Genomic DNA, 24,957 nt, shown 5'->3' on the forward strand with positions numbered 1-24,957 from the left:
TAAAATAAAAAAAAAAAAACACGATTTCGCGCGTGCGCGAACGATACATAATTATTATTTTTTGCCAGAACGATCGGCGAAGAAGTAAAAAGTATAAAATAATAATGAAAAATGCCATACGATGGAGCGAGCGAGAGGAGAAAAGGTATAAAATATATACACGTAATATAAATAAACAATTTGAAAGGAGCATCACTCGGGCGCGCGTGTGTGTATATAACGTTTTATATTATTATTTTACGTATTATAAAGCATCGTCCGGAGCTCCCTGACACATACGGAGAATAGAGACCGAGACGAAGGCGCGCGCGAGCGTTGTAAAACGGACATTCTTTCGGCGTTATTCATTACGTGTGATACATTACGATATAACGAGAATGAGAGAGAGAGACAGATACCTTCGAATTTTTCAGTATATATCATCGTGCCGTATATATGCATATTATGTGCAGGTATATAGACAGCGGAGACAGAGAAGATTCGAGGTAAAAATAAAAAAAAGAAAAAAAGGAAAGAAGAAGGAAGAAGAGAAGCGTAGCTCCGAACGCACGTATATAACTCGTTTTTAGACGATGACGAGCGATGTGATTGGACTTGTCAAACGAGCCGGGGGGACACAGGCACGAGTATCGATAGATAACTCGCGCGTGCAATAATCGAAATATATTATTATTTTTCGGCTCGGAAGGAAAAATATCTATTCTCGAATCGATAAACGAGCCCCGCGCGTGAAAGTCGAGGTTCGAACTGCTCCCAAACGTCCAACGTATGTATAATAATATATTCACACGGAGATACGGAGGCTGTGTGCTTATATGATATGTAAGAGAGCGATAATGAATGCTTTTACGAATGCGCGTAGTAGCAGTAGTAGCAATAGTAGCAATGCGTATCTCCCCCCTACTCCTCCCGCGGCCGTCCAATCCTTTCGCGCGCCGATCGCAGGTGGCTTTTTAATAATTACGAAACGCGAATTCCTGCCGCATTTTCCAATCAGCCATACGAGTCTATGTGTGTGTGTGTGAGAGGAAAGCTACAACGCATAGTGCAACACAGCTCCGCAGAGAGCTCGCGGAGAGAAAGAAATGCCACATGCATGCGTTATGTGTGTACATTGCGCACTGCCTATATAGATATAGTGGGTAGTAGTATATCTAGCAATAGTAGTAAAGGTCCACAGAGCTATATATACACGACCGCAGGAAAAGTAAAAGCGCGCAAAAGTCTGCTGCAGTCCGCGACGGCGGTGTAAGATATTCTATATATATATATAGCGGCTTTCCGCAGCTATGGTATATATACTGGCCCGTAACTATACGACGACGACACATAAGCTCGCGAAAGCTAGCTTCTGCGTTTACGCGCCGCAACGCGAGATAAGATACACATACACGCGTGCACATATCGCGATACATAAATACATATGTGCGCAGCGCGAAACTCTGTATGTGGTCATAATTTTTCCCATTTTATATGCTCGTACACACACATGGAAGAAGAGTTTTATATCGCGTATGCATGTGCATTAAATACCAGCGAATCGCGAAAGAAGAAGATACGAGCTCGTGTATATACACACACACGCAACACGGAGCACAAAACTTGTATTATATGTTTATGTATGTATATGGCATAGGGAGGAGGAGGAGGAGGATAGTGATTAGACAGGCTTAATCATCGCTCGTCGTCGTCGTCGTCGTCGTCGCGCGCCCTCCCCTGCACATACATACACAAATAATACAAACGCACAAATCTGTGTATGCGTGTGTGCACGAGACCTGTGTATTATATACAGAGTATATATACCTGGACGAACGAAGGAACGAACGAGCGCGGGGCTATCCTTCTCGTTGCCTTCTCGCGCTTCTTCTTTCTCTCCTTCTTTTCCATGTATATACACCCGAGTAAGAGAGAGAGAGAGAGAGAGAGACGACGAGCATCACATCGTTCATCCGCGCGCACACCGTTGTATATATATAGGTAGTACCTTTATACTCTCGCACACACAGATACAGATACACACGCCCAAACGTACAGTTTTATATGTGTATATATACAGGCAAGGCCATTGCAGTAATTCGGAAAGAGAGAGAGAAACGAGAGACGAGAAAGAAAGAGAGAGAGAGGACGCATACTTTTCGCGCACTGATAATGATACCGAGAACGAGTAAGAGAGTGCGAGAGAGAGAGAGAGGCAGAAAGGTGTAATCGTCCGGTTGCTCGCGCGCGCGCGAGGAGAGAACCTCGCAAGTTTATATTATATACGCACACAGACACACGGACATATACGCACAGGTATATGTATATAAGAAATTCCAGACGCGCAACGTATATTATACCGATATATATATACGCGCACACGCACGCACACACAACAACAACATCACTATACCATTTATGGTTCTTCTTGGGCAAATATATATATACGCCACGGAACGTTCCTGCCTTTTTTTCCTACTCCTCTTTCTTTTTTTTTTATATGCGTTTAAAGGGCGCGTCGTCGTCGTCGTTCTGTGCTATCTGTAGCATACTTACACACACACACACACACACACACACCCACACGTGGCACGCGCATAAATATCGCGCGTATTCACCTGATCGTATTGTTGCTGCTGCTGCTGTTGAGCAGGAGTTAGTACTATCGGTACTACCGATGGTGCTGGCGGCTGTTGCTGCTGCAGCACCGATAATTGATCCTTGCAATTGACCGGATTGACGTTGTTGTTATTATTATTGCCAGCCTCGTCCATGATCGAGCAGCCACCGCATGAGGACCGGGGACGATCCTCTCTTATACCGATTTATGTACACACATTCGCACACGAAACAATTAACAACGGTTATAGCGGCGCGCACACTCGTCGATCGCCGATTTTTTTTTCTCGCCACAGTAATGTATAAATATTAGGAAGCGAATCGACGACGACTCGGGGCCAGCAGCCGGGGCCCGACTGCCCGTAGCACACGGAGCAGCAACACGCACACACACGGTGGTGATGGTGGTGATCGCGCGAGGCGAGGAAACCGGGCCCCGCCGAGGGAGACAGCAGAGGTCAGCACCTGCTATCGCTGCTGCGCGAACCAACGTATAAACGCATTCGCAATCACGACCACTACCACTACCACCTTCTCCTCCTCCTGTTTCCTCCACGCCTGAGTTAAAAAGAGAGAGAGAGAGAGAAAACCGGCCCACGCCTTGACGAGAGTCAAGCAGCAGCAGCAGTGAAGCGTTCGGGCCCTTTTTCGATACAGCAGCGATATATATACACACACACTTGTGCTTCTCGTCTTACCTGTTCCTCCATGCGTATATATATACGTTGCGTTGCGATGGGCTCTTCTTTTCGATCATCATCCTTGAAGTAGCAGCAGCAGCAGCGGCTAAACCTGTTTTTCTCTCTCTCTCTCTTTCTGACTTATTCTCTCTAAACAGCTTGACAAACGAGCCTTTCTATATATCTCTCTCTCGTTCGAGCATGACTCTCGCCTCTCTCTCGTTAAATATCGTACAGATTGTATTTGCATCTCTGCATCGCACGCACGGAGCGTAATCGCTTCGGCTCTGTTTTTTGTTGCGCGCGCGCCTCGTGCGAAAATCTCTCTATATACTCTAAAAACGACGATCGTTTCGCGCGAATCGGTATACGCGTTATACGTTATATATATAGAAGCAGTGGCGAACGGACGTGTACGCACGCACAAACGTTATAATGTATATCGCGTGCATACGTATAGGAGGCCAACCTTCGTTCGTTCGCGAGAAAAACCGGATCTAACTGGCCCCTTCGCGCGCGACGGGCGCAAATACAAATTATTATTAGTTTTATACACGGACACACACACACACATGTATGTATAAAGGCAGATAGCGCGAAATCGAGGCGATGGTATAGTAACTTTTATCATCGTCGCGATCGTCGTGTCGGATATAATAATAATGATAATAATAATCATCTCGTCGTCGTCGTCGTCGTCGGGGCGTCGTCGAGCCGCGAGAGAGAGAGAGATCGGCAAGTTTTTATTATTAGATCTTTTCGCAGATCGTACAAAGAATATAAAACCATAGAGTGTACGTGTAAAGTGCGTGTACTCGACGCGAGATCGAGTGGTGGCTTTCAAATTTTTTTTTTCATTTTTTTAAAGCCCGCAGACTCTCGCTGTTACCATAATCACTTTTCTCTCTCTCGCGGGTTATCGAGCGAGATAATTTTCTGTACTTTACGATGATGCCATCTACGTGAAATCGGTCGACTATTATTATTGTATATACGGTGATTTAATTCTATAACTCGAGTGTGTTTATGTATGCGTACGCGCGTATAGGCAGCGTACATATTATAACTGTGAAATCGAGCGGATTAATACTTACGTCGTGTGTTTGGATAATAAGTGGAACGTCCCGCGGTAACAGTACATCCTAATTCGATATGTACAAAGTATTAGTGGGCGCGATTGTCAACGACCTGATTTTGATTTTTTTTCTTTTTTTTAAGGCACAAATATTCGTACGAATTATTAATTAGTCTCGAGTATCCGATTGAAAAATCTAATTCTCGCGATGTGTCTACTTAACGTATATGTGTGTAGAGAAAAAAAAAGAGAAAAGAACTCGTCGAGGTAGCACAGCACGGCGCACACGGACAATGTAATCGGTAGCGATCGACGAATTCCATAATCCGTTTTGGGTATTAGCCAACGCACTCGAAATGTGCGTTTTCTCTCGACGACGTACTTTCCAGGGAAAACAAACTTTTTTTTTCGTGGTCTTTTTTACCTTGGCCTTTCGTTTTTGCTTCGTGTACTGCTGCTGCTGATGTCTCGACGATCTATCGGCGCTCTTGGACGACGGCGAGCCGCTGCTTTTGCCCTTGCCGCGTCTCTTGGCCTTGGGCCTGGTACCCGTAACCACTATATTTTTGCTACTACCCACCAGATGATCCTCCACCTCTTCCAAGTCGTCGGGCGGCTTCTTCTTCGCTCGTCTATTATCATCCCTCCCGCCGCCGCCGTCGCGTCGTCTCCTCAATTCCAGACCGCCGAAAAACTTCATTTCTTATAACAATTTACGCGCAGCGCAGGTGACAACACAACGACGAAAGCACAGAGCTACTATATCTATATCTATATATTTTTTTTTTATTGCAACAACTGCTCGCAGGGGCCGATCGAGTCGCACTGTATATTATGCCGCGCGCTGCATCGAGGAGAAGAGGAGTCAATGATCCGCCCGCGCAGCGATGCAGCTCAGTGGGCGTCGTTCATTAGGATATCGAGCAGTAGTATATCGGACACAGACACATCGATGTTATACTTTATCATCGATGCACCGCCCGTCGTCGCCGACACACACACAGAGCTACACATATCGCGCGCATTGGTTATTGTTACCGATTATTATTATTATTGTTATTTTATTTACTGTTTATCGGGCCGCGCACACCACCACACGTCACGTACGTCGCGTTCAGTACTAGCAGCAGCTGCAGCAGCAGCAGGCCTATAATGCACCGGGGACTGGACGGTACACACACGATCGATCAAGGCCGTGTATAACAAAAAAAAAAAGGCGACGATGAGCGTGGAAAAGCGTGTCCGTGTGTGTATATACACGTATATGTACGTGGAAGCATACCCAGAGAAGAGAGTTGGGATTAGGAAGCCCTTTCGAGAAAAAAAGCTCTCGCGAGCGAGCGAGCGAACGTTTTACCTGCGCTGACATATTTCCCTCTCTCTCTTCCCTCTTGGTTTTCTTTTCTTTTTTTTCTTCTTTGCTTTACTACTACTGTCGTTATGTCATTGCGGAAACGTACACAACGCACACACCGATATATACATATACTTGATTTGTTTACACGCGAACCGTGCTAATTTCAATATATGACATACATAAGTGCGTAAGTCGTCATCGACTCGCGGCTGCAATTTTTTTCCTTCGCTTTTTTTTTCTCTCTACGTTGCATCCGTCGCCTATATATATATATACTCGTCTCGAGCTCTATCGAGAAAATATGTAAACGTCTCTGGCATTTATAAAAAAAAAATCAAGCGCTTCGTTCATTCAGAAGCGCAACGAATTGATTTCCTTTAATTGAATGCTAAATCGATGAATAATTGTTCGATACGCGAACTCGTTTACGGAAATGCGCGAAGACGACGACGATCGGCACGAGGCAGCTCTCGATTGGTAAAGGCGAGCTATACCGCGTGTCTATATAATAATGTGTTGTATAGGATCGCCGATCGATCGTTGACGCACGTTTATTAAACTTATATTATTTGTACGGGATAAGCGGGAAAATTTCTATTATCCACTTTCGTAATTTTTGGAGCTTCGATACAATACTGAAATAATACATGCGTGTGTTTGTATGTATGGTCGATGACGTACAAACGATTTTTCATGCAACGCGTCGTCGTTAATAGTCGACGTAAATAAACGTGCCGATTCTCAAAAACTCTTATCTCGATTAACGTGTGTTTGTTCATACGCACAGTTTTTTTTTCTCTCTCTCTGGTTGCGCTCAAACCATACATGCGTCAATTATAAACACCTTATCGCGTATTATGTACTTTCTTCTTCATTTTTATATACGCTAAATCGACTCTCGATGGATTAGATCAGAGTAAAAAAAAAAAAAATACAATAAATAAACATCCGATACTCGAACCTCGAGACTTGCGTTATATACGCGTTGAGCAACACACAGCCTGTGCTCTACGATTACCGATTCGTTTTAATTTCTTCTTCTTCTTTTTTTTGCAGAGGAAGAGAGAGACAATCGTCTAGGATTGCCTTTATCATATTGACATTTGCGCACGCCGTTCCTTTTTACCCGCGATCGAAAGAGCAAGATCAATCGAGGAGCGAAATCTATTTAGCGATCGATCGTCTTACTTTACTATTTTTTTTTATTACGTCTCTTTCGCATTTGCGAAATTTGACTATTCGAGCTTACACAGTGGCGCGAAAAGAAGAAGAAGAAAGAAAAAGTAGGCTACTCGTTCCTTTTTATCAGATACGCTCGAAAAGTCACGTCATTGTACTCCGTTTCGCGGCTCTCCGCGCGCTTATGTAATTATATAGCCTTCTTTGTATTCGAGTGTCTGTCTGTCTGCTTCTCTCCGCGTGCATGTATACCTCGCGCGGCGCGCGCGAAAGCGACAAAGAGAAAAAAGGAGTAAGTTAGCAATGAAAAAAAAGAACGGAGAGCGTAATTGCCGCTAATTCGATAAAAATCACGAAAAAAAAAAAAAAAAAAAAAANAAAAAAAAAAAAAAAAAAGAAACGACATCGAGTACGTGCCAAACCGATTAATTCTGCGCATACTTGCATCGCGCGAAAGAATTTCGCGTTCATACGTACGTACATTACGCCTCCGACGACGACGACAAGTTGCGCCGCGAATGGTTTTCGCAAAAGAGAATCGCGAGAAGATAAACCGAACGAACGCGCTCGCATCCTCGACGATAATTGAATTAATATTAATATAATAATAATAATAATAATAATAATAATCGAGTGCGTCGATCGTCAACGAGGCGCAGTCGTCGTCGACGACGAAGTGAAAGAAATAATCGAGAAAAGCGCGCGTGCACAATTGGCTCGTGCGTCGACCACGTGTGTTGCGCAGTGGCAGAAAAGCTCCGCTCGCACTACTTACGATGTATACCTATATATCTGTATATATATCTTCATCTCTCTTTCGTAGGCGATTCGCTCGTAATACGGTATTTACGCTTGGGTATATAAAGTATCGGAGCGTATACGATCTAAAAATACCGCTTGATTTTGGAGTGTCGTATTTTTGGTCGTAATGTAGCGAAAGGCGATTCGCGCGCGTAAACTGCGCGCAAAAAAGTGTCAACAGCGTCGCACACACCTCAACACCTATATGCATGCATGTACGTTCGAGTATAAATGCAGTTCTTACCGGTTCGTCGACGGGTTCGTCGAGAACCTCGAGCATCGGCGCGACGTTATTATTGTTGTTGTTGTTATTGTTTCCGGCGCCGTTGATGTCATTGATGTTGTTGAGATGATTGTTGTTGCCGCAGGGCAGAACGTTCAACTGCTGCTGAATGTTGCTGTGGCTGTGGCTGTGATTGATCATCTGATTGTTGTTGTTGGCGGCGGTGACGGAGCCGATGCTCGCGAGCGAGAGATCCTTGCAGACGACGTCGAGGTCGTCGTCGTCGTCGTTGACGATCGTCGTCGCGGGCGGCGGTGGCGGTAGTGGCGAGTGACTCTCGTCCTGAAAGCTCGCCTGTCGCCGACTCGCCGCTCCAATGTTGTTGCCGCTGCTGCTCGAGCCCGTGGTCGTCTCATTTTGCTCCAAGCTGCAACGAAATTCAGAAAATTAAACAATCGACGAACGATCGATAAATATTATATCATGCGTGGTCGTAAGATTTTTTTTTTTTTTTTTGGGTGGCACGTATAAGTATACACCTCGCGCGCAATCGCGGCGTGTGCGACACTGCGCGCTTTTGCGACGACGTTGTTTGCGTTATCGCGTGCTGTCTTTGACAAACATATACTGTATACCAGCTCGCGCGCTATCGCGATAGCAGCAGCAGCAGCAGCAGCGGTAACAGCTCGTCGAGCGATAAATCCAGCTACGTCGGGGATGGTCTAGATCGCGTCGCACCGTCTGCGCAGTCAGTCGGGCCGGCGTCGAAACACGACCTACATTATATTAGTTACGAATCGGTATATAGACAGATCGGTACAGAGATCGGTCGCGAACGATCGCGAGTCTCCGTCATAGACCGGTAGTGATGGTGATAGTGGTCGCATCCTGCGAGATGCGCGATAACGTCGCGTGAATTTTTCGGAATCGGCGCCGGACGCTACATACTTTTGCGCGCTTTTTTTGTGTGTGTGTGTCGTTGCAACGGTGTATACACGCAGTCATCCCACACTTACAAACGGACTCACCGTCGTCATCGGCAAAGGCGCCCGGTATAAGCAGCAGCAGTGGTGGTAAAGAGCCGCGGAGGAGTTGCGCGCGCGCGCCTATAATATATATGCATATGAATTTGTACCCGAGGAGCACACATATACGCACGCATACACATCTAATAAAGCGCGCAGAGCACCACGCGGAGCGCGTGGCTGGCCGTGCTCCGCACTGTACACACACGTTATATTATATATACGCGCGAGGCTCTCTCTCGGGCGCGCGGTGTGCTGCAGGCAGTGCGCGAACGAGCGTCGTCGGCATAGTGTTGTATAGGCAGGCAGCACAGTGTGCTGCTCGGGCTGCTGCTCTCGCGCGATCCAAAAAAAACGCGTAACCAGCCACAGATGTGTACATATAGAGATAATCGCGGTGGGTGCTGAAAAAAATAAAAACGAACGGCGACACGGCTAATTGTTCGTTGTTCTTTTTTTTTTTTGTTCATCAATCAATTTTAATAAGGCGGCAAGTGCACGGGCTGCCTGTGTTGGTTCAGTGTGTCGGTGCGTCGCGACAGTGAGCTCGCGCGCGCGCACGCGAGCCTATAGTGCCGGAAAAATGCAGAATCAGAAGAGCAACGGCTTCATCGACGCCAGCGAGATGAAGGAGCTGAAGGCGAAAAACGATCCGGAGGGTAATCTCGAGCCGCTGGATCCGAACAACGAGTTGGCGGCTGCGGCGGCAGCCACCACCAACAGCAGCAGCAGCACCAAGCCCTTGCCGGAGGGTCGCAAGCTCCTCATGTACATGGCCACGCTGATCGGTACGAGCTTTTTGTTATTCGACGTAGACGACGCAGACGACGCAGACGTCTGCGTTAATCATCACAAGTGTATCACGAAACGACGACATTCACCTTCCTTTTATTTTTGGATTTCTCTCTAATCGTCTATATCTCTCTCTCACTCTCTTATGCTTACGCTTACGCTTGGTTTCGCCTTCGCGCTTTTTCAAACTCTTCTTCTTCATCATCATCTCTCTCTCTCTCTCTCTCTCTCGGCTCTCTTCGACGCGCGTGCCAAAAATATAAGAATTCAAGTTTTGTTTTTCGCTTAATAATTCGCGAGGATGCACCGCTACCGCCTTAAAGCACACACACACTATATCATAGACTCATTGCCAATGCTGCCGTGCTTCGTTACTTATTACTTCTGTGTTTCTTCTGTTTTTTTTTCTCTCCTCGTCGTCGTTGTCGTCGTCGTTTTACGTAACGCGAACGCGAGGCGGCAATTTTCACGCAGTGGAAGCTCTCCTCTCTGGAGAGAGATCGCTGCTCTCGTCGGGTTTTTTAAAAAGCCGAGTCGAGCGCGTTGTTCGGTGGTTTTTTCCTTTCCGCGCTCGGCTCGGCTCGACTCGACTCGCTTGTAACACACCTGTCACGTGTTCTTTTTTAAAGCACCTTGTGTACGATGTCTGTCTTGTCTTGTCTCTCTCTCTTTCTCGTTGTTTACAATCGTGGGTGCGAGCCAGCTAACACGAGCCACACACACACACAACGGACAATATAACGCGAAAAATTACGATAATCGCTCCTCTTTTTTTCTGCTCGCTAAAACGTTTGCTCATTATTTTATCACTGTTATTTTTTTTTTTCGTCTATGTGCCACCGCTGATTAACATGAACATACGCGTACAACGACGGCGTCTTTTTTGCTATCTATTTACCCACACACGTACACACAGCGCGCATACACACATACGCACGTCGCTTCGCTCGTGCAACCTACATATTAGCGTGTATAATAGCGTCGTCGTCGCTTGAAATCTCGCTGGATAAACACACTTTCGTTTATAATATAAAACACACTCTCGTGCCCCGGGATGCGCGCACAATGTGCCGCACACCAACAACACCAGGGCAATTTATCATTTGTCCGAGTTCAATGCACGTCCTGTCGTCGACGTCGTTATAGCACACATAGTTGCGGCCGCTCACCTATCTCTATGTGCGATATATACGTATATAATGATATAAAAAGCTCGAGGCAAAAGCTCGAGCAACGAGAGCGGGTTTACCGATGTGAAAATTACCGAGAAACTGAGGAGAGAAAAAAAGAATTGTATAACGATAATGGAGATATTACGAGTGGCACGAGTGAGTTTTATTCGTGTGCGCGCGCGTATGGCAATCACCGCGTCGTCGTCGTGTGGCCAAGGGCGCCTCGATTAATTCCAATCTCGTGGCAGTCGCGTGTCGCGTCTCTCTCTCTCTCTCATAATATAATCATCGTCGAGACACGGACACAGAAAAACACAGAAACACGTATACGTATCGCAGTTCGCGCGTAACGCGAAAATTTCTCGGGACGTCGTCTCGGTGCAAACCACCGCGTTCATTTACGTAAAGCACGCACCAACTCACACTTATTAAGAATCACTCGTTGGCTAAAAATCGGTGCGCGCGCGCGGCCGTCACCGGCTTTCGTCGAAAAATTTTTCGCACGTTCGAAACCACGGACTTTGGCTCTTGATGATATTATTATAAAATGCATGAAACTTTGTGTTCGCGCTGCTGCGTCTCTCTCGCGGGTTAGAGCGGATATATAATAGAAATGCCGGCTCGAACCAGAGTTAACCGGATCCATCCGCACGAGGAGAAAGAATATTGCCGTTCGCTCGTGTGTGGGTATATGTGCATCGAGAGGGAGGGAGGTTTCATCGCTGCACTATATAGGCACTGCCCCGCACATGACGCACACACACACGTGTGTAATAACCAGTACACGATATATCGAAAACGTGCTTTGTGATTCACGTGTATATTTTTGTGTCGCGCAGCCGGTTCCAGCATGGCCCAGAGCGGCATGAATCTCGGCTGGACGGCGCCGATGCTGCCCAGGCTCAATCAGACCATCGCCGACTTCGATCCCGAGGGCGAGGAGGCCAGCTGGCTCACGGCCCTCATGCCGCTGGGCGCCATCGTGGGCGCCACGCCCGCGGGCGCCGCCGCGGATCGCTTCGGCCGCAAGCCCGTCATCGCCTCGACGGCGCTGCCCTTCCTGTCCTGCTGGATCCTCATGCTGGTGGCCCCGCTGCTCGAGCGTCGAGCGGCTCTGTGGTCGTTCTGGGTGGCACGCTTCGTCGGCGGCATAGGGGCGGGCACGGCCTGCGTCCTGGTGCCCGTCTACGTGGGCGAGGTCTCGGAGCCGTCGGTGCGCGGCCTCCTCGGCACCTTCTTCCCGATCTTCTTCAGTCTCGGCATCGTCTACTCGTACGCGGCGGGCAGCTATCTGTCCTACGAGGCGTTCAACGGCTCGTGTTGCGCCCTGCTGCTGCCCTTCCTGCTCGGCGTCTTCTTCTTCATACCCGAGTCGCCGGCCTGGCTGCTGGGCAAGGGCAGGGTGCGCGAGGCCTGCGCCTCGCTCAAAGTGCTGCGCGGACCCGAGCACGACCTCGAGCCCGAGATCGCCGAGTTGTTGGCGGAGCAGGAGCGAGCCTCGCGCGAGAAGGGCGGCTGGCGCGATCTCGTGGGCACGCGGGCCGGTCGCAGGGCCCTGTTCACCTGCTGCGGCCTCATGTGGTTCCAGCAGATGTGCGGCATCGACGCCGTACTCTTCTACACGGTGAGCATCTTCAAGAACGCCAAGTCGGGCATCGATCCGTACGTCGCCACCATCATCATCGGCTGCATCGAGGTCGTCATGGGCGTCGTCGTGGCCGGCACCATCGACAGGTATGAGACAACGTATCCTTTGCCAGGTATACTTCTTATTATGATCTCTCTTTATCGCACAGATTCGGCCGCAAACCTCTGCTCGTGTTCTCGGGCAGCGCCATGACCATCTGCCTCGGCGTGCTCGGCTACTACTATCGCCTCCAGGAGGACGGCAACGACACGAGCAGCCTCAACTGGCTGCCCCTGGCCTGCATCGGCTGGTTCAACGTCGTCTTCTCCCTTGGCTACGGCTCGGTGCCCTACAGCATCATCGCCGAGTTGTTCCCGCCCGAGACCAAGGGCCTCGCCGGCAGCATCAGCATCGTGACCAATTGGGCCCTCGTCTTCCTGGTCACGCGCACCTTTCACCTGCTCACCCGGGCGCTCAGCGAGTCGGTCACCTTCTGGATGTTCGCCTCGATATGCGCCATGTCGGCGGTGTTCGCCTTCGTCTACGTGCCCGAGACCAAGGGCAAGACCCTCGTGCAGATACAGGCCAAGCTGGCCAGGCACAAGAAGAGCCATCATCATCATCATCATCATCATCGGGGACTGAATTACGAGGCGTCCAAGGTGCTGCCTCCCGCCGTGGCGCAGCCTTGAGAGCAGCTGCTTATTACGCGCGCGTATTTATTTTAGGAACTATTATATTAATTAATTGAATTTATGATAATGTTGTTGTTGACCATCGAAACTCTGTATTTTTCGCGAGTCGAATTTCTCGTCCCGAGAAAGAAGAAAATCGACACTGCGTGCGTTAGTATCAATTGTACTTATGTATCTCTTTCCCGGCTGATGCTGCTGCTGCTGCTGTACAGCGCACACAAGTGTGGTTTTGTCCAGCCGTAAATATATATACGCGCGATATATGGACTAGTGCCAAATTGCCGGAAAGCCCTGAGATGTATAGCATTATGTCTAGATTACGTTTCTACTCGTGCGTCGAGTTTCCTATTACGAATTTATTTCTATAATTTAATTTCATCGTTGACTTTGTTTGTTCGTTTGTTTGTTTTTTGTATAAAATTATTACAACACGTTGTACATCGTCGTTGTAAAAAAAAAAAAAAACAGAACAAACAACGATAGTTATAAAATAGTATAATTAATAATCGCGAGTGAGTGCCGTGTAAATAGCGAATGATCATATAGTTTTGTAACTAAGAGCCCTCCCCCTGTCTCGTCCGTATAACCACGTGTGTAATTTAAATGACATAGCCGCGGTAATAATCGAGAATGATTTTCCGTTTCTTTTTTTTTTTTTTTTTTTCGACNCCACACGAGCGCTGCCGATGATGGAGCAGCCCGTCCAAGGCGACGAAGTAGCCGAACTGCGCCTTCAGCGGCGCCGGCGAAGGACACCGTCGTTCTCGTTCTCGTTGTTGTTGACGTTGGCCATTCATCGATTAATTATTATTATTTCGTGCGCGAAAGAGGAAGGAAGAAAGAAAACGAGCGAGAGGGAGGTCAATCACACGCGAGCGCGCGTTTTATATTATAAATTCGTTATAAAACATCGAAACGCGCGAATCGTATAAAAGTCTCGCGCGCGACGACGACGAATAAACTCGCATGCGGCTGCTGCGTCGGCGACTTGCAAGCTTCCACGCGCGCGTGCTGCTGCAAGCGTCTCTCTCTCTACTTTTATAAATAGCTGTTTATAAGACACGACTCGTGCTCGCGCGCGCAAAAGAGCGGCGCAAGTGCAGTACACGGACTCTCCGTATAATGCTATAGTGTGTAATAGCGCAGCGAAGCACGTGCTATTTCACTCTCTATCTCTATAATAATACTTCTTTCTAGGATATAAATATTAACCGACGCCGAGAAACAGCGCGTCTCCGTTTGTGTGTATACGTGTATAATGTGTATCAGTGAGAACGTGCGTGTGTTGAGTTTTTGTTTGGTTCGTTTTTTTGTTTTTGTTTCCGACGGAGGAAGCGCTTTATTAATATACGAGGAGAAAGTATATTTACTACTACTACTAAAAAAAAGCCAAAGTTTTTCTCTGTGGCTGTTTGTATTATTATATACCGTTTACATACGTTGGTATATCATACGTTTATTTATTTATGCAGATTTTAGTCGAGCGACGAGTGCACCGAGAGAGACAACTGCCACCGATCTCGCATCTCGCGTGGTGCACGAATTAGATATAATTATAACAATAACTCGAGATTTATACGTAAGAACACGAGTCTTTGTGAAATAGTATTTTAATTGAAAGATATTTTCCGCTTTTTTTTTTGTTTGGTCACGTGCTCGACTATGATATAATAGTGCGAAGTCACGCGTCCGACGCTTCGATATTATACATAGTGTGTACAGATATTATTATATTGTATAAACGAAAACACAGGGTGACGCGATGCCGCGCATGTATGTGGTGCTTCGAAGAAGAGAGAGAGAAAAAAAAATGAAAATATTTGCGCGTTTATTGTAATGTATACGAGCGTACAAAAAGTGTCTAAGCGATTCGAGCGACGTCGATTCGTTTCGAACGCGCACATAATATACACAAATTTTACAGATGATAAATAAAATATGACATTCTTAAAAAAAATATATCTTAAGGAGTCAGTTGTCACCTTTTTTGAGCCGTCTCAGAGCTTTGAATATTTATCGATAGGTGCTTTTCTCAAGATTTGCAATTCATGCGCCAGACGACAAACGTGTCTTGTAACACGTATATCAATTAAGTTTTCGAGATAAAAATTGTAATTCATCGTGTTTCCGTTAAATGCCGATCGACAGGTCGTGCGTCGATCCAATGTATATCTGCCTTGGAGAACGGAGCACGCTCAGATTTTCGATTGTTTTTCCATCTATCTTTCTTTTTTTCAGGAAAACAAACGAAATGCGGAAGATGATACGGGCTTTCTCGAAAAAATACGAGGGTCGAGGCACAAAAACACGCGCGACAATAGAAAAGCAAAGGAAGACGGAGAAACGCGCGACACCGGCATCATCCTCGTCGTTACGGAAAAAATCTCCCCCCCCAAAAAAACGATCGATCATTCAGCACCGCACGTTCGCATAATAAAATGACGCGTTTTACGTTGAATACAATAATACAGAATTCTTTCACTTTCGAGTTTTGATTTTTTTACAAATTTTTATCACACACGTGCGCATATGACTCGGGGCGTGCACGAGCACCCGCAATAATATACATCAATATCGCAGAAACGTATAATCTTTCGCTCGATCCCCGCTCACCTATATAATGCGCGACCATTATTATACATTATCAATCGGCTCGGTGCCGTAGAAGGATACATAGTATGTATAGTAGCAGTGGTAGTAAAAGTAGGACCCAATTTTTTCTTCTATCTTTCAATACGTCCATCCGCATAACTCGTGTACCTATATATATATAATCGGTGCGTGTACCCAATACAGCAGAGACAGACACACGCACCTATATAAGCTTATGGTGGCCGCATTGGCTCGCATTGGAATTGGAAAGTATTGCATTATACACACACATAGATACCCGAGAGATAGGAGAAACGAGGCGTATAGTGCATTTAGCATTGGATCTATCTGTTTAGCCGCCGCTGCAGCGGATGCATGTGTACAATAATTCCTTGCATACAATCACCTCTCGATAATACGCAGCATTATAATATCTACTAAACGCATTCGAGGCATAGTAGAGATATATATACGAAACATCCTGTGTCGCGCGCGTTAAGAAATGTTGCAGCGCGGCGTAGTCGGCAGAATCGGAGACAAGTATATAACGATAATATCTCTCCTTTTCTCATTAACCGACACTCTCTGTCTTTCTGCGCAACACACGCACACAGATGTATAAACAATACACACGTACGTGTATATATATTTTGTACGCAATGCGCTCCGTATACAATACGGGAAATGTTATGTGCTGCGAGCTGGCTACCGGCGGCGCTCTCGGGCCTCGTTAACTTAATACATAGATACACACATACACAGGCACTCAGACGCACGAGTCGACGAGTCGCACGCAGTACTCGAATAAAGTGTCTCTATCCGCTGCCTCGCCACTATATACACGCTCGTTCTCTGTATTATATAGAACAGAGAAATTCTCGAGCGCTGACTCACCTGGATCTATCCTGTGACTGCTGCTGCTGCTGTTGGTCCATCGAGGAATCCGCGGTGGCATTATGATGCCGATGACGATGACCGTGATGATTACTGTTTACGTTGTGCTGCTGCTGCTGATTAGCCGCGGATTCTTGTTGCTGCTGCTGCAGTTGTAGCTGCTGCTGTTGCTCTGCAATGAATATGCATAAAGACGCGTTATTTATGTATTTACGGGGGCGCGCGCGCGCACTCGTTAATTTATTACGAGATGCGTATATATAATATGCGAAGACACGCAGGTAGATAGGAGTACGTGTCGTGTAAGGAAAAAAAAAAAGGGCCGGCCGCGCTGTTAAAAATCAGACAATGGGGGATGAAGTGGGAGAGCGTGAGAAAAACTCTACCAAGGTGTATAATAATAATCACTGCTACACATGCTGTATACTCTATATAGGTACATATGTGCTGTATATAGGTAAGAGCGCGCCGATTCTTAAGACTCGGGTATATAGAGTATATATATGGCACGCTATACTATACACAAACACGGCCTGAAACACGGAGAGAAAGAGAGTTCGGAGTCCTCGCGAGCGCACACACACACGTACATGCACGCGTATATTATATAGGTATGTGTAACATTACAAAGATCCGTCGAGAGAGCCTCGCACGCGCGCGTTTGTACTTATACATATTCGCGCAGAGGGCGAGAAATGGCAAGTGTGTGTGCCGCGAGCGAGCCTTTATTATCATCATCATTACCTACTATGTAACGCGTAATAATGTATATACCTGTGAGGGCGTGCTGATCGACCAGCAGATCCGTGAGAACGTGGGGGCACTCGGCCTCCAGGGCGAAGCAGAACTCCCTGAAAGCCTCGAAGCCCTTGGCCTGGAGCAGCTCGATGAACAGCTCGACGTCGGGCTCGCTCGCCCCGGGCCCGTACAGTGCCTGACGATCGAACTCGCTGAGCACCGAGCGCTTCACCAGCACACCGAGCAGGCTCGTCTGCGAGAGCTCGCGCAGCAGCGAGGTCTTGTGGCGCGACAGCAGGGTGCGTACCTCGCCAGAGGCGGAGGTGCCGTTGTTGCGATGATCGTTGTTGACGCAGGCGTCCTCGTCCGTCGTCTGATCGTCGTTGTTGTCGTTGTTGCCGCCGTTGTTGCTGCTGCTGCCGTTCATGGCGTTCTCCATCGTTGTGGCCTTTTGTTATTTGATATATATTTTTAACGGAACACGGACACTGTGGATTTTCTTTCGATTGTATTATACTTTTTTACGAATTTTTGTCGCGCGCAGGCAGAAACGCGACGTAAACACAACACACGACACAGACAACACACACGCACTATACGAGGCGCGCTATACTACTGACTGAGGACACACACCGCGCGCGACTCGCACCACGACTTCGCGAGCGATCGTCGATCTCGTACGGCCACACACACGCGTAATAAACAGCACCGACATACGCACGCACAATTATTATTATCGTTGCACGCGCACGAGTTTACGGAGTCGTGTAGTCCGATGTGGTGCGCGGCGCGAGGGAGAGCAAAGAAATGCGCGTTCGCCGTAGCTGCGTGTGCAACAGGTGGCTGTTGTGTTGTTATAAAGAGCTTGCTTGTATATATGGCCCCAGAGCGAGTTGCAGCACTGCTGCCTGCCTATAGTGCCTGCGCGAGCGCACGAATTTTGCTTCAGCGCCAATATTACAACTGCGCGGTGGCGAGTCGGTATTACTCGCAGTGTGTTGCAGTGGTATATAGAGAGATGCCGAAGTCGCGACGCGCGCCTTGCTGCCGAGAGTGCGTGGTCGTATATAGGAGAGGCCCCGCGAGTAAGTGTGTGTGCGAGCGTGGACTCCGAACGCCCGAGATTTTCGCTTATAATATACACAGATGCAACACACCTACAGGTACGTATACCTCTACATGTTATACGTAAAAGTCCGCCGACCCCCGTTTCGTCGCGGCGGCGCGCAGGCGCAAATCCGAGTCCTCCTCTCTGCACACTCTGCAGCAGCAGACTGTGTGTTATATAGGTACAAGGTATGCTCTCATCTCCCTGTCATACACCATAATAGCACGCCAGCAGCACAGGTAGGTAGGTAGGTGTATCTCGAAACCTACCTATACATGGACGTGGTGCTAGCTATACGGCAGATGACTGCGCTGCGCATCCAGTCGCTGCTGCTCGCGGACGCGCGTGTGGACAAAGGCAGGTCAACAGCAGCGGAGCAACCTGTGCGGACTGCGGAGTCGATAGCCGTGTAATAATATAAATGAATATCGCAGGTATGCGGTACGCCTAGATAGTGGAGTGTAATAATCCGGAGTTCGCGGGGACTGTCGGTGTATGTGTCGACGTTAAGTGTATACAAGAACGATGTAGCGCAACGCGAGCTGTCATACGCGTACTTTTATACTCGAGTGAATGACATATTATAGAAGTGTTTTCTCGACTTATCGTTACCTCGTCGTAAAGCATCGACCGCGCGAGTGTTCCATGACACCGCGAGTTTATAACCTTTCTCGAATTCGTTTACTTCGTCGCTGCAGCTCGCCGCCGGGGCCTACCACCACCACCACCACCTGCACCTGCGAACTGACAGCAGCTGCAGCAACAGCAGAAGAAGAAGAAGCGATTCTTCCATGAACGGCAACAACAACAACGGCAGCAGCAGCATGTCGTCGGCGCAGCAGCTGTACTCGCCGTCGCTGGGCAGCTACAAGCCGCTGCTCGGCCAGCAGCATCATCCTCATCATCGTGTCAACAACAAGGCCCCGCGCGACCTCGTGCTGCAGACGACGACTTCGCCCTGCTTGAGCATGACCAGTCGGACTTCGTCGTCGTCGTCGTCCTCCTCCTCCTCCTCTTCGTCTAATTGCGACGAGCAAGAACAACGACAACAATTACAGCAACAGCAGCAGCAGCCGCCGACGAGGATCAAAGTGGTTTTGGTGGGTGACGGTGCGGTCGGCAAGACGAGCCTCGTCGTCTCGTACTCGACCAATGGCTTTCCGCCCGATTACGAGCCCACCGCCTACGACAAGTACAACGGTAAGCGTTAATTAAATAATAAAAGGCTACCTTTTATATATACGATTATAAAAAAGATATAGATGGACACACGGGGTACGCGACGCGACGTAATTCGATCTGTCATCGCGAACACCTGCCGTGCGCACATCAGTTTTTTTCGCATAAGCAGCTGCGCTCGAATTGCACGTGTGTCCTTCTCCTCTTTCTTTTTCTCTTATGGATACCTATTCACCTAGCTAACTATTTACTCGACTAATCGCCAACTTCTTCTTTCATACGGCAGTGATCGTGAACGTCGACGGTATGCCGATCAACGTGCAGCTGTGCGACACCGCCGGCCAGGACGACTTCGATCCGCTGAGGTCGCTGTGCTATCCGGACACCGACGTCTTCCTCATCTGCTTCAGCATCATCAATCCGAGCTCGTATCATCGCGTCTCCAACAAATGGATCCAAGAGATACGCAAACACTGTCCCAACACACCCGTTATGCTGGTAATGCCCGTTGTTTACACAGATGGATTTTTTCTTTCTCCAAACGCGAGTTTTTATTTTATATTTATGATATTTCGCTCAGGTCGGAACCAAGAGCGATCTGCGCTCCGACGTGAGACCGGCCGTGCAGCTAGCCAGGTACGGGCAAGCTCCCATCACCGAATGCCAGGGCCAGCAATTGGCCAATAAAATCGGAGCCTGCTGCTACGTGGAAACGTCGGCCCTCACGCAGCAAGCCCTGAAGGATGTATTCGATCAAGCCATCATGAATGCGCTGAGCACTAGGCGAGCAGCGGCAAAGTTCTTCTCTTCGCACAGTAAGTCACCGTCTTTCTGGCGCAGGTGGCTTTGCTGTCGAAACAAATCCAGCAGGAATTAAGATGATGTCTATCACTGCCAATAGTTTACGAGTATATTTTGAACGAGTATTATAAACTTGGCACAACTATGTAGTACGGTCCCAATCGAGTGGACACTAATTTATTAACTTTAAAAGAGTACTGTGATCAAATGTGGCTGCCACACTGTTATTTTTATTTTATACAAGATATGATCTACAATTAATTAGAGGAAAATCTTGATACTGTGTATAGGTATAGACAGACAAAAATTTGATTCATCTATTAACGGGTGATTCTTTCAACGTTGCTAATTAACTATTACAAATTTATTTATTTAGAAAAAACATTTAATTCAAATAAAAATAAAAAAAGAATATTTTATTTTAATAAGACATTGATAATTTAATGATTTTATTATTATCAAAAGTAGCTATGTAAATTGTATATTTATATACTTCTTGTTCAGTTAGTGAGCATGTTAATTATCCTATAAAATAGGAATGTTAGTAGTTATTTATGAATGTTGTACATTTATCAGTATCATACAAGTTTTTAGAAATTTATCTATATTATCACATATGCCTATCTGATTATAGATAAGGTTGTTTTGTAAAATTGAATTTTCCGATTTATTTCTACTAATCCTTCGGGGGAATAAAAATTGTTGTATAGTCATTTAAATTTACCATGAATTAGAGTACTAACTAGTAGATACTAATTCTTGGTTGTACTTAAGTACAAATTAAGAGAGTGCATATAATGCATGAGTGATTTATAAATTTGTATTATAGCCTATTGAATTAATGGAATTACATTGTAAAATTGGCCCAAATAGAGTACTTAATTTATCTAGAATTGTGAATTCTATTAGTATTACTATTTTGTACATTTTAAATTAATGACTTTGAATTCTACATTGTTGAAAACTCTAAATGTGATGTTATATTTTTACTCATTTATACTCTATAAAAATAATCATTAAGATATAGAATTACAAATGATACAATTGCAATTGACACCACAAATTCTAAAAACATCTATCAAATAACAAAATTAATAATTGAGTAATCAACTTGATTTATAGTAGTTCAATTTTGTTTATGAAAAATAGTTTTTCACTTAATCAATAATTAAGTTATTTAAAAAAAGACTACAATGTTAACATGAAATATTTTGTGGAATAATTTAATTATTTTATTAAACTTTTGTAAAACTTTAACGGATTGCGTTTGCTGTAAATTAGGAAATGGTATATGTTTGTAGCACTTTTTTTGTGTACAATATTTTATAAATTCTTATATTTTTCAAGTGTCAAATTACAAAAATACTGTACTATCATTCGTAATGATAGCATTAGGAAACATTTATGACAATATAGTATTATTGCAAAGTATAACAAAAGAATAAGACTGTTTTATTGTTGAACCTTTTCATCCGCTCTTGGAACTCTAATTTTTCATATTAGGTATTGTTTGACAGAAAATTAATAAAAATAACGTAATAATTTTACAAATTTTTTATTTAAAAAAATATATACAAAACTAATACAAACATTATTCTGGGTCGTGCCTTTTCATGTGGCGTTTTAAACTGAATGCTTGCGTAAATACTTGATCACATTTATCACACTTATGCATTTTAATACCTGTATGTAAATTTACATGTCTTTTCAAGTGACTTGACAACTTGAATGTTTTATCACATATTTTACATTTATATTTTCTTACAGAATTATGACAGATAATGTGGCTCTTCAGATGACTCGTTTGGGCAAAACTTTTGTCGCATAATTTACACTTATAAGGTTTATCCTTAGTGTGAGTTCTTGTATGTTCAACTAAATTACTTTTTTGATTAAAAGCTTTATCACATAACTCACAAGGGTACACTTTAACAGCTTCGTGAGAGTGCATATGAATTTTTAATGTATATTTCGATGCAAACAATTTATCACATGCATCACAATGATATAAATCTTTTCCAGTATGAAATTTCATGTGTCTATGATAACTTTGAATAAATCTGAATTGCTTTTTACATTGAGCACATTCATAAGATACACCTTTATCAACAGATTTTTCTTCATGAGTTTTCATATGTTCAGTTAAAGATGATGGGTAGGAAAATATTTTCTCACAAATATTACATTGGTGAACATTTACTTTAGTATGTAACCGAATATGAGCAGCAAGCTTATTTTTTGTTAAATAACGATTTCCACAGTGTACACATTCAAATGGCTTTTTTCTTCTGTGTAGGAGCTGATGAGTTTGTAGCCTTGTTATATCACAGAATAAACGAGAACAGGTATCGCACTTATATCTGTTCGTTGCTTTCTGTGGCTGCTGTTGCTGCTGGTGCTGTGGTTGCTGTTCTGAAGATTCTCCTCTAAATTCAGTGTGACTAATAACTGGAGTTTCCTGAAATTGGGGCAATTCATTGATTGGTTGCGACTGTTGCTGCACTTCTGAAGAATTGTATTCAATAACACCATTGGAAAAATGACTTTGATTTTCTCTCAGTCTACTGTTATAGTCTGAAGAGATTTTATCATAAACCATATTGTCAATAGAATTGATCATTGTTTGTTCAACAGATCTCTCTTCATCAATAGTTAAATGATTGGAGTCCTCGTCATTTTCTTCACTATTGTCATCAGTTTGTTCTTCCTGATTTTGCAAATAGCTATCATTGTTTGCTATTATTTGTTCGCAATTGGCATTGTCAGAAATATTGTGCATATCGTAATTCTCCAATTGTGCTCTACTATTAGTACTATAATTATAATTAGCCGATGGCATTTCCCAAGTTGTTTCTGGATAAAGCATGGAACTGTGCCTTATGGTAGATTGCACATTGATATCTTCAGTCTGTCTGTAAGCGTAAGCATCCTTGCCCGCGCCCACATCGTTTGCATTCGTATAATCATTCTCGTATCTCTTGAAAGCCGAATTGGACGGCTCAACTATGTGGGGATACGTCTGAGCATTGTTCTGAGTCTGCTCTCGTTGATACGTCTCGGGATAATACTGATTGGACAAGTACTGATCTTGCTGACTGGGATAATTGGGAAACTCCTCGATCATCTCGGGGTTGTTGCTCTGCGAGAACTGCGACACCGCGGGCAGGGCATTCTGATTTTGCAGCTGGTGCATCTTGGCCTGCGTCACCTGGTAGGCGGCCTCTCTGAGGGCCTGGTCGGCGGCGCGGCACTGCTCGCGAAACAGCAACGCCGACTCCGTCCTGCTGACGCACTTGTCGCACATGTTTTCCGGAAGACCATCGCCTTGATAGACCTGTGGAGAGAAAGACGATCGCGGTGAGTACTCCGATTGAAATGAAAATACGATAAAAGAAATCGACAATCGTACCTCGAGACAGGAGAGCGATTGCAATTTAGCGCCGAGCGATGACTCAGCCGGACCAAAGAACAGATAGAGCATCTTTCCGTGATCCTCCCTCAGACAGGTCCTGCACACCTTGCCGATGTTATCCTCGTTGATTTTCTTCGTGACTATGAACATTTTTTGGTCGCGAGACGCAGAACGAGCGAGCGCGCCCGTGTCGAACCAAAACGAAAAAAAGTGCCGGAAAATCCGCGACCGCCGTTACATTATCGGAAAATGCTTTCGATCGAGAATAATGCCTAGAGCCGATGGAAGAGCGTCGTCGCTGAGCGTCGCGCAGTTGATCTGACACATAGTGTGTGTAATGTGGTTGTATACAAAACATGCAGCATAGATGCCAAAAAATGTATACACACGGATATACGATGCATGCATTCGAAACGCTCTCGTCCTGAAACATGCAGTTGGTTGTAAAACTGACCTGTCGCTGACGATTCGCAGTCGCGCCGTCTGCACCCTTGGCGCAGGACTATTTGAATTTGCGTGCACTGCAGTCTGCACACAGCGTCGTAAAGCTTATAGGCTTTAGTTTTTGCGGGTCGAGTTTAACCGTTGATGCGATATTTCTTGAATTAATACTACTGAATTAAAAAATAAAATTAAAATTCTCTTTCATCCGTGTCATCGCTATCGTATTTTATGCTTCGATGTTAGAAAAGTTTTTTTGAAACGACTTACGTCTTAAGTACGAACTTAAGTCGATCAGTTCTCATTGAAAAATCCAGCTCAATATCCGGTTCATAATAGGCGCATAATGCCGTTTCGGAATATCTCCCAGAAAATGACAAGAAAGCAAATATTTCTACATAAATATTGAATATCAATTTATGATTTGTTGTTTGTCTAAATTACCTTAATAACTATAAAACATAAAATTGTTTTACTGCGTCATATCTCTGTGGATGACAAAAACTTTTGGCTTGATTGAATAAAAACTCTTCAATTCTCCTTCTTAAAAATTACAAACATTTCATTT

At 45.4% G+C, this 24,957-nt stretch overlaps 4 protein-coding genes across 7 annotated transcripts in view; 2 read left to right on the forward strand and 2 right to left on the reverse strand.

Annotated features, from left to right (window-relative positions):
* Window positions 1–18,479, reverse strand: part of LOC106655861 (tight junction protein ZO-2) — a 28,357-nt gene extending 9,878 nt beyond the window's left edge. For 2 of the 4 annotated variants that reach the window (XM_014376444.2, XM_014376443.2), the window contains exons 1-3: window positions 17,485–18,478; window positions 16,711–16,882; window positions 7,935–8,340 (exon numbers count right to left, since the gene is read on the reverse strand). In XM_014376444.2, coding sequence (XP_014231930.1) covers window positions 7,935–8,340; window positions 16,711–16,882; window positions 17,485–17,887 — 981 coding nt within the window. In that variant the 5' untranslated portion in view covers window positions 17,888–18,478. Of the gene's footprint in view, window positions 1–2,597; window positions 2,946–7,934; window positions 8,341–16,710; window positions 16,883–17,484 lie in introns of those variants that run through there. The other 2 variants (XM_014376445.2, XM_023461183.1) reach the window with 2 other exon arrangements.
* Window positions 9,099–13,897, forward strand: LOC106655863 (facilitated trehalose transporter Tret1-2 homolog). Its single transcript, XM_014376446.2, has 3 exons — window positions 9,099–9,726; window positions 11,742–12,636; window positions 12,699–13,897. Exons 1-3 carry the CDS (start codon window positions 9,522–9,524, stop codon window positions 13,219–13,221), a joined length of 1,623 nt encoding a protein of 540 aa, XP_014231932.1. The 5' UTR covers window positions 9,099–9,521; the 3' UTR covers window positions 13,222–13,897.
* Window positions 18,480–19,230: 751 nt separating the features above from the next.
* Window positions 19,231–20,923, forward strand: LOC106655864 (ras-related protein Rac1-like). The gene is made up of 3 exons (XM_014376447.2): window positions 19,231–19,756; window positions 20,022–20,233; window positions 20,316–20,923. The coding sequence occupies exons 1-3, from the start codon at window positions 19,348–19,350 to the stop codon at window positions 20,610–20,612; spliced, it is 918 nt and encodes a 305-aa protein (XP_014231933.1). The 5' UTR covers window positions 19,231–19,347; the 3' UTR covers window positions 20,613–20,923.
* A 1,204-nt stretch (window positions 20,924–22,127) lies between these two features.
* LOC106655793 (zinc finger protein 57) lies at window positions 22,128–24,305 on the reverse strand. Its single transcript, XM_014376350.2, has 2 exons — window positions 23,946–24,305; window positions 22,128–23,870 (listed from the first exon to the last, which is right to left on the reverse strand). The coding sequence occupies exons 1-2, from the start codon at window positions 24,096–24,098 to the stop codon at window positions 22,128–22,130; spliced, it is 1,896 nt and encodes a 631-aa protein (XP_014231836.1). The 5' UTR covers window positions 24,099–24,305.
* Between the last annotated feature and the right edge of the window lie 652 nt (window positions 24,306–24,957).

Source organism: Trichogramma pretiosum, unplaced genomic scaffold, assembly GCF_000599845.2.
Source record: "Trichogramma pretiosum strain Unisexual culture from Peru unplaced genomic scaffold, Tpre_2.0 scaffold49, whole genome shotgun sequence".
Classification (NCBI taxonomy): Eukaryota; Metazoa; Arthropoda; class Insecta; order Hymenoptera; family Trichogrammatidae; genus Trichogramma; species Trichogramma pretiosum.